At 38.7% G+C, this 16,928-nt stretch overlaps 1 protein-coding gene across 2 annotated transcripts in view; it reads right to left on the reverse strand.

Moving 5' to 3' along the window:
- Positions 1-16,928, reverse strand: part of CDK14 (cyclin dependent kinase 14) — a 513,399-nt gene that overhangs the window by 325,068 nt on the left and 171,403 nt on the right. For both annotated transcript variants that reach the window (XM_054726652.1, XM_008149228.3), the window contains one exon: positions 16,655-16,734. In XM_054726652.1, the coding sequence (XP_054582627.1) occupies positions 16,655-16,734 (80 nt within the window). The remainder of the gene's footprint in view (positions 1-16,654; positions 16,735-16,928) is intronic.

Consider the following 16,928-nt stretch of genomic DNA (forward strand, 5'->3'; position numbering starts at 1 on the left):
ATAAGGACAAAGGTAGAATTATTGATTACCCAATTGAATCATGGCTCCTCTAAGAGCAATTGATTCCAAAACAATTTTAATGATGTCCTCTACAAACACCGTGTTCACTCTTAGGATGATGCAGCCACACTCCTTCACTAACGCTTTGGTTTTTCTCACCTATAAAATAAAGAATCCCAGGAGCTACACCTCACAGGATAGCTCTGTGGATTAGATGAGATAATACATACAAAGCAGGAACTCAAGTGCTGAACTCGAGAGTCCACAAAGAATCAACGTTGTCTGTCGTCATTGTGATTCATTCTCCAAAACTCAGCTCTAGGCACGCCTACCACTGTTAACATAAGCCTTTCCTGACAAACCCCATCTCACAAGCACCTCCAGTTACTTTGAATCCCCTTTGTGTTTAGGAAAGATTTTGTACTACTTGCTAATAGACGGCCATAAAAATGTTGTTTAGTTCTTTCACATAATTCTGTGTTACTTGTTTGAAGAGGAAGGACTGCTTCCTTCTATTCCTTTTTATTTCCCAAACATGCTGGAAGCACTTACTATGTGATATCTGTACTGAAATACTGTGCATTCAACGTAACGTTTAACGTGATGGGACCATTGGTCCAGGGCATTCAAAATCTAGAAATGAGTGTCCTCTCTGTTCCAGGCCTATGTCACCACAGCAGTAACCATCGCAGCCTTCATAGGCAATAATATTGTAATAATGATGCAAGCTGATATATGGGTACTAGACTTATCAGGGTAATCACTTGACAAAGCAGACAGAGAGGTTCCTACACAAGAAACTGAAATGTTGCATGTGACTGTAGTGGAGCCGCCCTCTCCAGTGCCAACACACCCGTCCCTTGGCTGCTGCTCCACAGCGGTGTCCTGTTTTGAAAAGAGCCCTTGGTGGTAGGGACAGCCTCCCCCAAGTTCATGCCTCCTCTCAGGGGGTTGACTTGCTCAGAGCCATTTGAGGAGGCAGAAAGCACTGACATGGTGGTTACAGAGCAAAGGGTAGCCTTGCAGGAGAGTGGAGGTTCTTTGAAATGGGTTACATCAGTGGCCTCGAGAGAAACTAAGGGGGCATAAGGGTCTGACCCTTTGCCTTGATTTGCAACTATGAAAGCCCATTCCAGCTCTCGAACGCTCTGCAGGATTAGCTGGGGCTTCAGGTACAATTTCATTGCAGGTCCACATCTCTTTCTGCCCAGTCCTGTCTTCCTCACTTCCCTGAAGGTTTATCTCCTGAAGCACGCCCCCTCCCCAATCAACCTGCCTGCAACGCTGCCTCCAAGTCTGTTTCCAGAGAACCCAACCTAAAACTGTGCTTAATGAGGACTCTGAAAGGAGGAACAGTGAATTAGAGGGACTCAGAAAGGACATCATTTCATGCACTTTTACTACTTGACTGGTTTACCTGGACAGGAAAACAGCAAGAAAGAGGAAGAGCAAAGCGACAAAAGTGGTAGCCATTCTGATGAAAACTCGACAATGTTAACAAATTGCTCATGAGGAGACAGAGGAGTCTAACATAACATGACCCCAGCACACAAAAAAAACTGATTTCTTAATGTTGGCCTTCAATGCAATGGGATCATTGGTCCAGGGAATTCAAACAGAATTTAGTTTGGTCATGTTGAGTTGCAGATAGTAGCAATACATTCAATAAGAGCTATATTAAGGTGTCTGAATTTGGGGGCTAAAATAGTCAAGGCTAGAGATGTGGATTGGGAAAACAGCACAGAGAGGTGACAGCTAATACATCGGGGTAGATAAACTTGGGTGAGGAAGTGAAGAGAGCCAAGTCCATGGGATTGCTAGATTTAACTAATAAAAATACAATACAGGCCAGTTAAATATTGCAATGGATCATACATTTCTTCAGTGGCAGCAACACAGTGTCAAATTACAAAAAAAGTTAAGGATGATCAAGAATTTGAAAAGGTGATTGATTGGTTTTTGCTAAGTGGAAATCACTAGTTACCTTTAAGGGAAAACATCCTAGTTTTTACTTGAAAAATTCTATACACAAGATTAATTGATTCCTATGTGTGAATTACTGTGTTGGCTTTCTTAATTGATTTCTAATCAAATTATTCTTTTACCAAAATTATCTCAAAGGAGGGAATTCCATTGCCCCTTAAGAGAAAGGGCAAATGTGAGGCATTAGAAGTCCTCCTCTGCCTATTGAGGGAAGGTTACTATTCCTCAAATCTCTCAAAAGACTGGCTGTCTACATTAATATTATAAATGGCTATTTAAAACCTTAAAGAAATGTCTTCTCTTTCTCCTCTGAGGGCCACAAATAGCTTCGAGTGATTCCATGAACTCAGGGGACCCACAGCAATTAAGAAGATGACAGTTTCCTACATGTTTATTTCTATGAATTTTTTTTAAATCACACCCACTAGGGAAATGAAAAACATAAATCACACTTATTAAGCATGAGTTATCTAAAATAAGATTTTAATTTGCAGGGGTGCATTGATGTATCTATTCATGTGCATGCATGCAGAAAGGACTGGATCCTGGAAATGTCGGCCTTAACGAAAGCTTGCTATATATCCTCTAGGTCACATATACATAACAAATCACTTCTGTTTCTTCCTTGTAAACAAAGAAAAATAAACGTAAGAAAAGTCTATAGGCTTGAAAATCTGAGCTCTTGACTGTCATCTCAAATTTGCTTTTGCATTATACTTCATCTCTGAAGTATAAAGGCCATGCACTGCCCTCCAACGACACACAAAGCTTTCACTAACAACTCCATGCACATGCCAAAGCAATACATCACCATACTTAAGGATTTGCTCAGATGCTTTATGTAGCCCAAAAGCAATACACAGCTTCATCAAATCAATGAAATAATATACCCATATATTTCTTTGGTCATATTTTTGCTCCAAGTACCATAATATATATAATAAAAAGTGGCATACGAAAAGTGGAGGCAACAAATGTTATGCATACAAAAAATATTGACTATTTGCTCTTGGTGGGTTTTAATATTTTGTTTTACTCAAAATCTTTTAGACTGATGAAGGTTTTACTGAAGCCATAAAACAGGACTTACCTCTTCAATATTGCAGGTAATTTTCCGTCTCACGCATAAAATTCAGAGTTGAGGAAAAATACTCCTAACAAACCAAATTTACTATCATTGGCTTGCTTAGAATAATTTTATTACTTTATTTTTAATGGTTTAGTAAATCTGAAATTATAATAGGATCAGCTTAATGGCAATATGTGCCACAATCCTCTGCAACAATGTACTACTGAGGTAAAGGTCTCTGGAAATATATGTGTCTAGAAGTATACTTTTTCAAGCTATAGCTGAGCTACCAGAGTTCCCCAATTTTGAAAATTTTCAAGCATTCATTTGAAAACAAAATTATGTAATAAGCATCTGTACTTCCATATTTTCCCATTTTTTTCAGTTTGATTTTGTTCCCTTGATAGAGCAACACTTTAAAAATACCGGGTTTTTGTAGTAATTATTCCACCATGTGTGGTATCAGCAAGTTCTGCTATATTAATCACCTTATGAAATAGCAGGGTGTCTAGTATCTGGTTAAACTCTGTTCCAAAAATTTCACTGGGTATGGAGAAATCCCTGCCAGGCAAGTTTCGCTTGTTTTCTAATACACTCGTGATTCTGCTAGAGAGGGCTGCATGTGTTAGGCCACGAGAGGAAATCTGGAGCAGGAATGGAGTAAGGGTTCACAACTCTGGACCAATTAAGTAGCAAATCACTTAGGGGTGAGTCTTACCCTCTCTGACCCTGCCTCTGGGAGGCAGCATGTCCTAGGGGTAAGAGCTGTGCTGTAGAGTCAGCTGGACCTAGGTCTGAAGCTATCTGGTGGCCAATCCTGTGGGTTTACCATCTGCTGGATGGAATGGGTAGGTGAGGGAGTTACTGGTTCCCTTTACCCCCATCAACCATCTGCAACATTCCAAATGTATGAAAATAATAGGAGAAGGTCCAAACCAACCCTGGAAGTCCCTGAGAGTGTAGAAATGTACCTCTTCCCACAAAGCTTACAATTAAAGGCATTTAGAAAGCAATGTCACAGACAGCTATTTGTGAAATGTCTATGATGCATTTAGAACTTTTAAAAAATGTTATGCAGGTCATCTTAAATAAACAAACAGAACCATGGAAACTGCCTCAAATCTGGCAAAAAAAAAAAAAAAAAAAAAATGATGCCCCTACAGGAAAAATGAATCCTGGTCTTCATCAAGAAAATGTGATAATCGTAAGTACTTCTGTGAAACCAAGTTGTCATCATTAAAACTGTCCCTGCTGGTTCCCACCCACATGAGCCCTAAACTTCAGGACAGAAGGCAGGAGTGTCAGCTCACAGATGACAGTACCGCTGCCAAGTTCTTGCTTATTATTTCCTTTAATTCTTTTCCTTGGGCGCTGTTCAAATTGTTAGGGCTTTTTTTCTTTCTTTCTTTCCTTTTTTAAGTGCTATTATGAGTTCAATTCTTAGGAGTATACTACTCAGGGACGTGACTGAGATGGCACGTGTCCAAAAAATAGAAGTGTCCTACGCTAACTTTCCTTTAACTTTCTACCTACCTCTAAACTTTTCCCGTGATAAACTATACAGTGCATTTTCTCCACATATGGTATTAATTTGCTTTTTACAAAATTGAAATGGGAATTACTTGATGGTCTTTTGAAGAGTTCCACCACATTCCAAAATGTCAGAGTAAAATGAGAAATACAGAGAAACCTAAATGACGTATCTTCTTGGCACATCCATCAAGATGAGATACGTTCTGTGGTGAGAGCTGCATTCTAAAGATGTGATTCACGCCAGATCTCTAACCATCTTCGCTATAGTAATGACTCCCACAACTTTCACTGCAGGCCTGAGCTCTCCTGATCTGGGTAGTTCAAATGGCCTACTCAACTCTCTAGGTCTGTCTTTTCTCTGTAAGATGAAGGAACCAGGTGACACAATCACTAAAGTTTCTCTCAGCTAAAAATCCTGATCCAGTGATTTCTACTGGGATATACGGCTATCGCTGCAAAGCTATCATATGAAACATCTATTCAAACACGGACCCTAAAACTACTGCTACTCCTGGCTTCCTTGTTTCTGTAAATGGTTCTATCAACCTCAAACTCACCCTTGCTTAAGACACTCAAATCATTCTCAACTCCTCACTAATCCCCCTTGAGCAGACACATCCTTCCTTTTCAGCATCTTGTTCCGTCTCCTCTTTCCTTCAGAATATTCTCTCACTGATCTGTGGTCTCTTGGTTTTTTCCTCACCAATTATCCCAGATGCCCTGCCGCATTAACAATCCAGCATCAACAATGAAACTTCTGTGACAGGAACAAATGTGAGAGTAATTTAAAAAAATAAAATAAAAGAACAGTGAACACAAAAACATCTAGAGCAGTGGTTCCCAATGCGGGGCACATGCCCCACAGGGGGAGAATTTGATTTTTAAGGGGGGCAATTCGAGAATGAGTTATTAACAGTGAATTTTTTGCATTCCTTATGGTTCTAGGGGCCTCATATATAGTATATATTGTGACATATTATGCATTTCAGTTCTCTATTACATGTTTTGAAACTTTATTTGCTATTTTTTTCATATTAACTTTCATATTCTTATTTTTTAAACAATTTGTTAGTTATTTCTTTCTCAGTACTTCAACTGTCCTTTCGTTCTTTTATTTTTCATGGATGCCATGTTCTTTGGAAGCTTATTTAGACCAAGTTAATGGCCTTTTAGGCTTCCTCCCGGTAAATAGGAGTTCACTTTTTGAATAATAAGAATTATATGTCACAGGGGAGGCATCAGGATTTTAGAGATTCTTAGGTGGGGCATGGTAAAAAAAAAAAAAAAAAAAAAAAAAGGTTGGGAACCACTGATCTAGAGTTTTCATCAGAAAACGTTAAGGAGCAACCAATACATCCACTGTCAAGATTTTTAATTTCCTCTCTGCCAAACTGGTGATGGGGTTGGAGTGGGGGGGGGGGAGAGGAAGTAATAGTTCCTACCTTAGCCAGCTTCCCTAACAGGCAAGCCTTTCCCTGGTCATTTCCCTTGTATGAATCCTATCTATCTGTTATGATCTGAATGTTTGTGCAAATCCCTACCCACCACCCGCCCAAATTCACCTGTTGTAATTCTAACTCCCAAAGGTGATGGTATTAGTAGGTGGGGCCTTGGAGAAGCCATGAGGTCATGAGGGTGTTACTTTCAAGAATGGGATTAATGATCTTTAAAAAGTTCCCACAGAGCCCTGGCCCGTGTGATCAGTGGTTAGACCAGGGGTCCTCCAACTTTTTAAACAGGGGGCCTGTTCACTGTCCCTCAGACCGTTGGAGGGCCGGACTATAGTTTAAAAAAAAAACTATGAACAAATTCCTATGCACACTGCTAAGTCGGCTGCTAAGCAGGACAGGCAGCGGTGGCAAAAACACCCGGCGGGCGGGATAAATGTCCTCAGCGGGCCGCATGTGGCCGCGGGCCGTAGTTTGAGGACCCCTGGGTTAGACCATTGGCATGCCACCACTGGCATGCATACCAAAGGCTCACAGATTGGATTCCTGGTCAAGGGCATGTACCTGGGTTGTGGTTCACTCCATGCCCACAGTTCAGTGCATGGAAGCTGCCCCTACTCCTGCTCTTTCCCTCCTGAAATGATGAACGTCTGCCAACAGATTGCATTTTTATAAAGCAACTTGTAGTCGCTATGATAATTTATATCATGGCAATCAATTTATACGTAGATTATGAATTCTCATCACTTTTCTAAATTAGTCAAGAAATTGCTTGCCATGTGTCATCTTTGGAACAAACACCTTAGTTAAAAGACCCCAGTTAAAATTCTAACTTAGCTGTTTACTAGCAAATTGTTTGAAACAACACAATTTATCTCCAGGCCTCAATTCCTCATCTGTAATTTCGAGATGTTGATACCTATATTTACCATAGGATTACTGTCAGAATTAAATGAGAGAACATTTTCAAAAACTTAGCACAGAAGATATCAAAAAAGACCATGAAGATTTTTAGCCAGTTATAAATGCCTTCAGATTAGAGCTAGTTACATAATCCTTCTTAAAATGTTTTGAATATAAATGTATCATAGTTCAATTTATATATTTCCAAAAAAATTTTATATTTCCAAATGTAAGAGAACAAAATGTAATGTAAATTTTTTACAAATTTAAAGCAGACAAGAAAAAAGTTACTTCATCTTAAAAACTCTAACTTTTAAAATTAGACATAAAAAGAAAAATTATTTTCATAGTTTTTGAAGTCACATATCTAACAGCTTGCAAATTTTTTTGTTGATATCAATTGGCAGACACCCATCAAATTACTGAAACTTACAAAGAATAACAATTTTGTCAATTTCATAAACTTACTTAGAATCAAAGTCTAGACTCATAGATTTTTTACCTTCCATTTACAAAATTTTTGTCTGTCAATTGTCAAATGCTCAGAAGTGATTCATGTTTATTTTTGCAGTGACAGACATAAAGGGTTATTAGAGGATTTAAAAGAAATATTTTAAACACAGTAAATGTGCATCGCATTAGAGCATGTGTGTATGAAGAATACCAATGGTACAATTATAGATCTTTATCTCGGTAAAAATTCATGCTGGTATTATTATTTTAACCATGAAGTGCTAAGATCAGATAATCTAATCCCTTCAATTCATAGATAAGGAAACTGAAGAAAAATATGTTAAGTGACTCACTCATAATCACATACTTAGCACAGTTTCTATCAAGAGTCAAAATTTTTGACTTGTTGTATGATGCTTTCCCAACTTCACTTTCTGCTTCTTAGCAGCATTAAAAAAAACTATGTACAACTTTGCTCATATATGTTCCTACTATATGCAATGTAATAGAATAAAAAGAAATGACTTGGATTTTTTTGACTCGCTTATTCATTGACTCACATATCAACTATGTGTTGAGTGGCTATCATGTGTGAGTCACTGATCTAGGCACAGGACAGAAGACCCAAGCTGACTCCATATCTGCACATCATTATTTGTATGACTTTGGCCAAAAATTTCTTTAGATCCCAGCTTCTTAATTACTAAAGTGAAGATAATAGCATCAACCTTCCTCATGATGTTGAAAGATTAAATGAGATCATGAACTTGAAAGTGCCAAGTAAGGTCCCCAGTATAGGCACAATTGACTTATTATACAAATTGCACCACCATATAAACAACTGCCACGTGAATATCAGACTTCAAACTTAACATGTTAACACTGCACTCACTATCTTTACCTTCCTACACCTACCTCCACCCTGTAGTCCTTTTCCTAGTATCGGCTCCACTATCTAATTACTCCAGCCAGAATCCTGGAAGTCATTCTGCATACCTCCATCTCTATCAAGTTCCATGCCCAGGAAACACCAAGTTCTACCAGGTGTCCCTCCAAGTCCCTCCCAAACACATTCATCCACCTCTCCCTACTGCCAAGACCTTTTATAGACCTTCATCATTTTTTGCCTTAAGTACCTCAATACCTCTTAGTCCCTGTATACTAGCCACATGGCCTGAACTGAAAGTAAGAAGATTCAATAAAACTCTACATGTTGAATGGTGAGAATCCCCCACTACCTGCATCTCTTAACCTGATGTGGGCAGCAAATTTAAATCCTCTAGACAGGAGATTAAATAATTCCTTCTGTAGAAATTTAATACTCTTCCCAAGAAAAGATTCCCACATACTGACTTTTGAGGGGCTTTGAAGAGAAAAAAATTGGCTAACTCATCCTCATCACCCTACAATGAAGCCCACCAAACAAGAACATCCCCTACCCAGGAACCAAGAGTTTCCAATCATCATATTAGTGTCTCACTCTTAAATGAGCTGTCAATCAAGATCTCAGGCAGCTGAAGGATGCTTTCAATAAGAAAGAGAAAACAGACAAGCAGAAAAAAAAATGAAACAAAAAGAATACAGAAGCAAATGAAAAGGAACTGAATCACTTATCCTCAAAAAGGTAAGAGACAATAACTCTTCTTCTTTTGGGAGTTTTCCTTGTGATGCCATCCAAATCTTCTCCTGAATTTTTAATTCTTCTTAATGATGTTTTTATTTCCCAGAAACCTTCAATATTCCATGACTGTGTCTAGTTTATGGCCTCATCTTTATATTTAATGACTGCCATATCCTAACAATCCTATGAGGTATATTAGTATTTATAGTCTTCTTTTACAAATGGGGAAACTGAGGTACAGAAAGTTTAACAGACTTTATTACAAGATGATGAACAACCCACAATACTGCCACTGATAAAAGGCAAACAGAGGAGCAGATGGCTGCCCTCCGCTCCTTCCCCAGCACGGTAGTCTGTTCTGTTGTGGAAGGAGCTTATGCTCCAGGATACCCCTGCCTTCCCATCTGTGCCCACCTTCTCAATTTGGCTTCCTGGAGCCTGAAAGAGAGAGTCCAGGTCAGGGGAAAAGGAGGGAATGAAAGAGCTGACTTCTCTGGCAGATTTCCTCTCTCACCAGGAAGGTGTCCAGACATTAAAAATTCAAAAATCATCTTGTCAAGGAAAAGATATTACAACAAATATTTAGGTTCTATTTGATCTTAAGAGCTAAGTAATTGTTTGACTGCATAACTGGATTTTTAAAACAGACTCTTGAGAACAGCATAGGATCCCAATCAAAAGTTATATTTTGTCTTGGAACAAATGTGCTTGAAGTCCTAACAATCAAGACACAGAACTGTGAAAGTAGACTGTAATCATTTCCTATCTACTTCGCAGCTTTGGAGATCTCTATTTTACCAGTTCTCTCTCCTTCCAAACTAACTACCAAGGCCTCAGTCATCCTCACTACCCTGCCTGACATAATCTTTCTCCACACAAGCTATAGCTCATGAGGCCTTCAATCACCCAGGGAAGTAATACTTTTTTAAAAAACAAAAATTCTAAACAACAAAAGAGCCTATGTAGAAAGAACCAACAACAAATCAGCCTGAAGAAAGTTAATGCATCCATTTGTCTAATGTATGTACCCTTAGTAAAAAGAAAGCACTGAAGAGTTTGATCAAAGCCATTTTCAGTCCACTTTTCTCCTGAGCTTTCCAAAGTGCAGTGCATTTCCCAGTGTCCACTATTACCTACAAATCTCTCTGTGAAACAGAGGACTAAACACACCGGTAGTGGGTGGAATTGATGTCTCCCCAAAACCCATGTCCACTCAGAAGCTCAGACTGTAACCTTATTTGCAAATAGTGTCTTTGCAGATGAAATTAGCTAACTTGAAGATGTACAGTAATAAGGTAGGCCATTAAGTCCAGCAACTACGGTTCCTATAAGAACAGAAAAAAAGAAAAAAAAAAAACACAAGGAAGAAGGCCATGTGATGACAGAGAGAGAGATTGGAATGATGCAAAAATAAGCCAAGAAACATAAAGGACTGCTGGGAGCCACCAGAAGCCAGGAAGAGACCAGAGAGGATTCTCCCCTAGGTTGTTCCTTCAGAGGGAGCATGTCCTGCTGATACTTTGATATGGAACTTCCAGCCTCCAGATCTGTGAGAGAATAAATTTCTGTTCTTTTAAGCCCCCAAGTTTGTGGTAATTTAAACGACAGCCCTGGGAAGGTAAGAGAATACCCCAAACATGAAATGCAAAATATGAAACTCAGACTGGTTAATTACCAATTGAATTACAACTCAGATATCAAACCTAACATTCAAGCTTCATAAGCAATCATATCAGACAGCTACAGGAAAAATAATTATGTGGTTTAAAAAAGCAACAAAAATAAAGAGGCTATGATGTAAGATACCGTAGATGTGATGACAAAAATCAAATAGCAGTCAACCAACATTTTTAAGGCTCAATTAAAATCAGCCTTACTTTCTAATTCATACCATTACCAACTTTATAAAAATACTATCAATAACATAGATAATTTATATGCCAAACTTACTGTGCTATTAAAATATTTAATTATATAATTAAATTATAATTACACAATTAAGAAACAATTAAAGGATCAATTATTCATTTTACTAGCAGTTTAATTGTTTCCACATAAAAATATGTTGTTTTTCTTAATCTCCTCTTGAATTTCTATCTACCTTTTCCTTCCTGGGTACTTTAGTTTCTATTATAAATCTAAAATATTTCACCAAAATTCTAATAGAATAAACAGTGGGGGAGGGGCACATGAAATAAACTGAGGAATAAACCAACAAACACTCAGATTCTGGAAAAGGGTGGAAAGAGGGAGAGAGAGGAGAGCTGGGTAAAACATATGGGACTATTGGAACAGGTATTACAAAGAATCTATTCCAATAATGAGTCCCATAGTCTTCAGTTTACCACTGCAGGGTTCTTTTTCTTCTCCATGACTAGACTGTGTCTTAGCTACACTGATGAGCCTGTTTCCTTTACTCTTTTTGACCCTGGCTTGCCCTACATAGATGCCGCCCCCACGATATTTATTGAATAATATGCCTGCACTTTCATAAACCAGCTTTTTCCCTATATTCACTCCTCCTCCCGCCCACATCTATCTTTTTGGCTTACCTTAATTTAATGGCAATAATGTAACCCTCTGTATGAAGCAAATATGCAGCATAAACTCAAATTTTCATCTTAAAAATCTCCCTATCACAGCTTAATGTTTAAGTGTGGGCTCTGGAGTGTGACTGGCCGGATTCAACTTTTATCTCTGCCACATACTAGCTGTGACCTTGGCTGAATGACTTAGCCTCTCCGTGGCCTTTCTTTACCTTAAACTAGAAATAATGAAACTGCACACCTTAAGCCTTTAGTGAGAATTAAGTGAGACTAGGCCCTGTCTGTAAGCACACACTATATATTGTTGATTGATATTGTTACTACCATAATTTTAAATTGTTCTCTTTTAGAATATATAGATTTCTCATCAAGCATAAGTCTTACCTAAGAAAACCATTAAATATTCAAGAATCCACATAAGGAGCAAACTGGTTCCCCCACTTACATTCCTTGTCTGAGGAAATCTTAGCCCAAAAATATGTTTGGACATCTAGAATATAATTTCACAGAGTAAGAACATACACATTTTTAACCAGCCAGTGTGGCTCAGGGGATTGAGCATCACCCCATGCACCAAGAGGTCACTGATTTGATTCCCAGTCAGGGCACATACCCAGGTTGCAGGCTGGATCCCCAATAGGGGGCATGCAGGAGGCAGCCAACAGATGTTTCTGATTGATGTTTCTATCTCTCTCTCCCTCTCCTTTCCTCTCTCTCTAAAAAAAAAAAAATCAATAAAACTTTTTTTTAAAAAAAATACACATTTTTAAGTTGTTTTAAAACTGGCATATCCTAAGAAATTCCATCTACTCCCTTTCAAGCCTATCTCATGATTCTTTATGAGTACCATTAAAAACCATGACCATATCAAATAAAGACTTTAAATCAAGAGAGAAAAGCTGGCCCTCGGCACTGCTCTTTAATTCTCTAAGCTGCCATCAAAGAAAGAATGAGTTCCAATGCACCTGCACCTGAATGAAGCCATTAAGCACTCTAGCTCTATGAGATAAAATTCAAAGTCCTCCTTTGGACATAAACCTAGGTAAGATTAAGTTTGCTTACAAGTATTTACACTTTAGGTGAAGATTATGTGTTAAAATCTAAATACCCAGGTAAGCTTATAAGTGGCAAGCAGCCACTTGAAAACTACGCTACTGTGCACAGTGCTTTCCTACTTTAAATCTTCCTGCTGTTGACATTTTGTGAATAAGGAAATTGACCAAAATAGCAGAAAAGAGGCAAACTAACACTCAAGTGTTGCATGGAAATTGCACAGGCCATGCTACTCCCTCATCAGTGTAAAAATGAACACGTCGCAAGCATCTCCCACCTTCGTCCTAAATATTTCAAGCTCTACCACTAGCCACACAGAGGAGTTAATGTGCATATTTCTAGAAGTAGTAATAGCAAAGGATTATGAGCATTGGTGATAGCTTTTGTTTCCACACATAAACAGCAGAAAAACTGACTATGAAAGGCAGGAATGAGAAGATAGAAGAGAAACAAATAAACAAAACTGACCCAGAATTTAATTCTTCTCCATAGTATAGGGTCACTTATATCCATAAAAATCATTCAGAAGTCAGTTGTTATTAGGAAAACCTCAAAGTATTTTATTCAAAAGAAAATGGATGTCATTTTGTGATGAGTTCTTCCAGGCTTCAACAATTCCTGTTTCATTCTCTGATCTCCAGAGCTGTCAAACTCTGAGTTTAAAGACTCCTTGGGAAATGAAATCCACAATGCAGAGGTAGACAGTTTCTAAAAGATGACACAAACCAATTCCTGTTCTAAAAATAGGATTACTGGGGTCCAAAACCATTAGGTGGTGTTATGAACTGAATTGTGTCCCCTAATGTTCATATGTTGTACTAATCCCAGCACCTCAGAACGTGACTATATTTGAAGACAAATTTTTTAGAGGTAATTAAGTTAAAGAGAGGGCATTAGAGTTGTCCCTAATCCATTCTGACTGGTGTCCTTATAAGAAAAGGAAATTTGGACACAGGCAGGTAGAGAGGGGAGATGATGTGAGAACACAGGAGAAGACAGCCATCTACTAGTATAAGGAGAGAGGCTTGAAACAGATCCTTCCCTCCTGGCCCCTAGAAAGAGGGCCCTAACATCCTGACCTTGAACTTGTAGACTCCAGATCTGTGAGATGATAAAATTCTGTTGTTTTAGCCACTCCATCCGTGGTACTTTGTTACAGTCCTAGCAAACTAACACAGGTGACTTGCCTTATACGGTATGGTGATGAAAAACAAAATCAAGATCAACACCCAGCTTTCCAATAACCATGGCTTTCTACCTCACTACACTGCCCTGCAAGTTAACTCCCTGATTTCACTCAAAGTTCTCTCCCACAAAAATATTCCTGTTCAACTTATTAAGCACCATGATAAATAGATACTATTTAGGCTGAACTTTTGTGAGCTACACTCCCATATCACCAACAAGACACTATCATATACACCAAGTGTCCAGATTATTATGATCTCTGAACACATAATAATCTGGCCACTCGGTGTATACCCTATACAATAAAACGCTAATATGTAAATTGTCCCCTCAACCAGGAGGAGTTCAACCAGCAGGCAGGCGAGCCAACCGCCCATGTCCCCTCCCCCTGGCCAGGCTAGCCGGACCCCACCCATACACGAATTCATGCACCGGGCCTCTAATATATATATATACATATACACTGAGTGGCCAGATTATTATGCGTTCAGAGATCATAATAATCTGGCCACTCAGTGTAGATATCTCATGAACTCAAAATGCCTAAGACCCAAATCAATTACCCCTCGAAGTTAGCATGACACTGTTCTGATCTAAGAACAGCTAGGTACAAGATGCAACTCCCTGAACCAGTCATCTAACCTCTCTGAGCCTCCATTCTATTTTTATAATATAGATTCTATAAACAATATAAATTCTATACCAAAAAGAACCTGCAAGGGCTAATGTGAAGATGAAATTGGATAACAGCCACTTCACACTGTAAAGTGTTAAAAGCAGTTCTCCAGGCAGTCACAAACTATTTCTCCCTCTGGCATCGTATTTTTTACTCAAACTCAAAACCATTGATATTTTCCTCTCAAACCATCTATAACCAATAATTTACCCAGCTCTGACAATTCTTTCTCTACCCATCATTTTTTGACACTGCTTTCCAGTAAACCTGGGTCCTCATAATTTCAAATCTGCACTACTTTGAATGACTGATTTATCAGCCTTCCGGTTCCTTCTGACCTGAACTATATCATATACTAATGTCAGATTTATCTTTCTCATACATTCAGCTCAAAAGTCTTCAGAGGCTCTCCAACCCACGAAACAAGGTCGCAGCTACAGAGCCAGCTCTGCATTCTACAACAGAACTGAATCCTAGGGACAGTTTCTAAGTTTATCTCAAGACTTACCATGTGCCCAAGGGCCTTGCCTCATATCCAGGCAGTATAAACAGAGAGCTCATCCACAGCTCCCATGGACCCTACCTGCTTCTTCCTTGAACTTCCCATTGATGGGCCCGACTATCACAACTGGATCCGGTAATGTCTCTTAACAGGCACCAACAGCAAGGTTAGGTTGGTTAAACTCCAGGGAGCAGGCTGCCTCCCAGTTTCATTTTCCTCCTGCTTCTCTCTTGGCCCGGCATCTCTTTGTCACTGTCCTACTACCTAACTTTCAGGGTCTACCATAAGCAAATTCAATAGCACTCTTAACCTTGCCTCTCCAGAGCTCAATTGGAACAAACTGCTCCATGTCAGCCAGTGGTTTTCAATCTCATCAGACCCAAGACCCTCTTTATATAACAACCACTACAATGAAATGAAATCCATAGATAATAGGGTCTGTGTGCACACATAATTTCAAATATTTAACAAAGGATTTCAAATATATATCTATACATAAATGAAATGATATTTATACCTCATTGTAGATCAGCTGAAAAGTAGCTGTGTTTCCTTCAGTACAAAAATAAGCTGAAGTTTTATGTAAAGATGATTTGTACTTTCAAAAATGTTGTCAAGGTAAAGCTATTAAATACTGAAACTAAATTTAAAAGTTCCCCCTAATAAAAGATATTTTATAATTGTGGTGTAGAAATACTATGCAGGAAGTAATAAAGCAAAAGAGCAACAGTATTTAATAAAAATTTAAACTTATATGTAACAAGTAACTACACTGTAAAAGGAATTTTTAGGAAAGTGTCAGAATAGAAGAAAATACAACATAAATGATGTTCATATATAAAGGATATCTATAAGTCAGTAAAAAAAAGCAATAGAAATTGTAGTAAGGGATAGAACAAAGAAATCAAGAAAGAATACAAATTAGTAATAAGATAGTATGATCCACCCTTTTTAAAAAACTTTATTTTAGTCCTCACTGGAGGATATGTTTAGAGAGAGGCAGAGGGAGAAGGAGAGAGGGAGACACAGAGAGAGAGACAGGGAGAGAGAGGGGGAGAGGAAAAGAGAGATAGGGAGAGGGGGGCGGGGGAGAGAGACAGAGAGACAGAGAGAGAGACAGAGAGAGAGAGAGAGAGAGAGAGAGAGAGAGAGAGAGACAGAGAGAGACAGAGAGAGACAGAGAAAGAGAGAAAGAGGAGATACAGAAACATCGATCAGTTGCCTCCTGTACACAGCCCTGACTGGGGCTCAACCCCACAACCTTTTGGTACATAGGAGATGCTCCAACCAATGGAGCCACCCGGCCAGGGCTGATCCCTCCTTTTTAAAGACTTTCCTTAAAAGTCATGACTACAGAGCAATGCTAGGTTAATATGTACCTTAGGAGCTCTGCAAACCCAGTCAGAGATATAAAATTCCTCAGTCAGTTAGTGACCATCTCATCTTCAATACACAGCAGTTTGTTTGACTCCCACACCTGAGTATGCAGCAGGATGGTCTCATGTTAGTTAACATGACTTGATATGATTGCAAGAGGTACTACCTTTATATTTCAGTTTACACATTCCAGTAAGAGATATAACCCCATAAAACTCAGCATATTCAGAGGTGCATAATATTTATACAGCTACAGATACCATGCAAACACAAAAGCAAAGATAACAAGAGAAAATGCCTACCTTCCCTGATAGCTGTAAAAGGTGTACCTTCTTCTTCTTGCAGCCTGATCACCTTCAGGGCTACCAACTTCCCATTTACCCTGAAAAAAAAACACAAAAAAATGAAAGAAAAAAATGAGAAGCAAGTCCATGAAAATCTGCTCCTGTTACGGTTCTAATTTTCTTCCTTTCAATTTATATTTCTGCACTGAAAATGTCAGTGACTCAATTATGCCGCCACAACATGATTAATTCCAGTAAGGCTGGGAATTCTGTATCATCACCATAAATATTC

Source organism: Eptesicus fuscus, chromosome 14, assembly GCF_027574615.1.
Source record: "Eptesicus fuscus isolate TK198812 chromosome 14, DD_ASM_mEF_20220401, whole genome shotgun sequence".
In the NCBI taxonomy this organism is placed as follows: domain Eukaryota; kingdom Metazoa; phylum Chordata; class Mammalia; order Chiroptera; family Vespertilionidae; genus Eptesicus; species Eptesicus fuscus.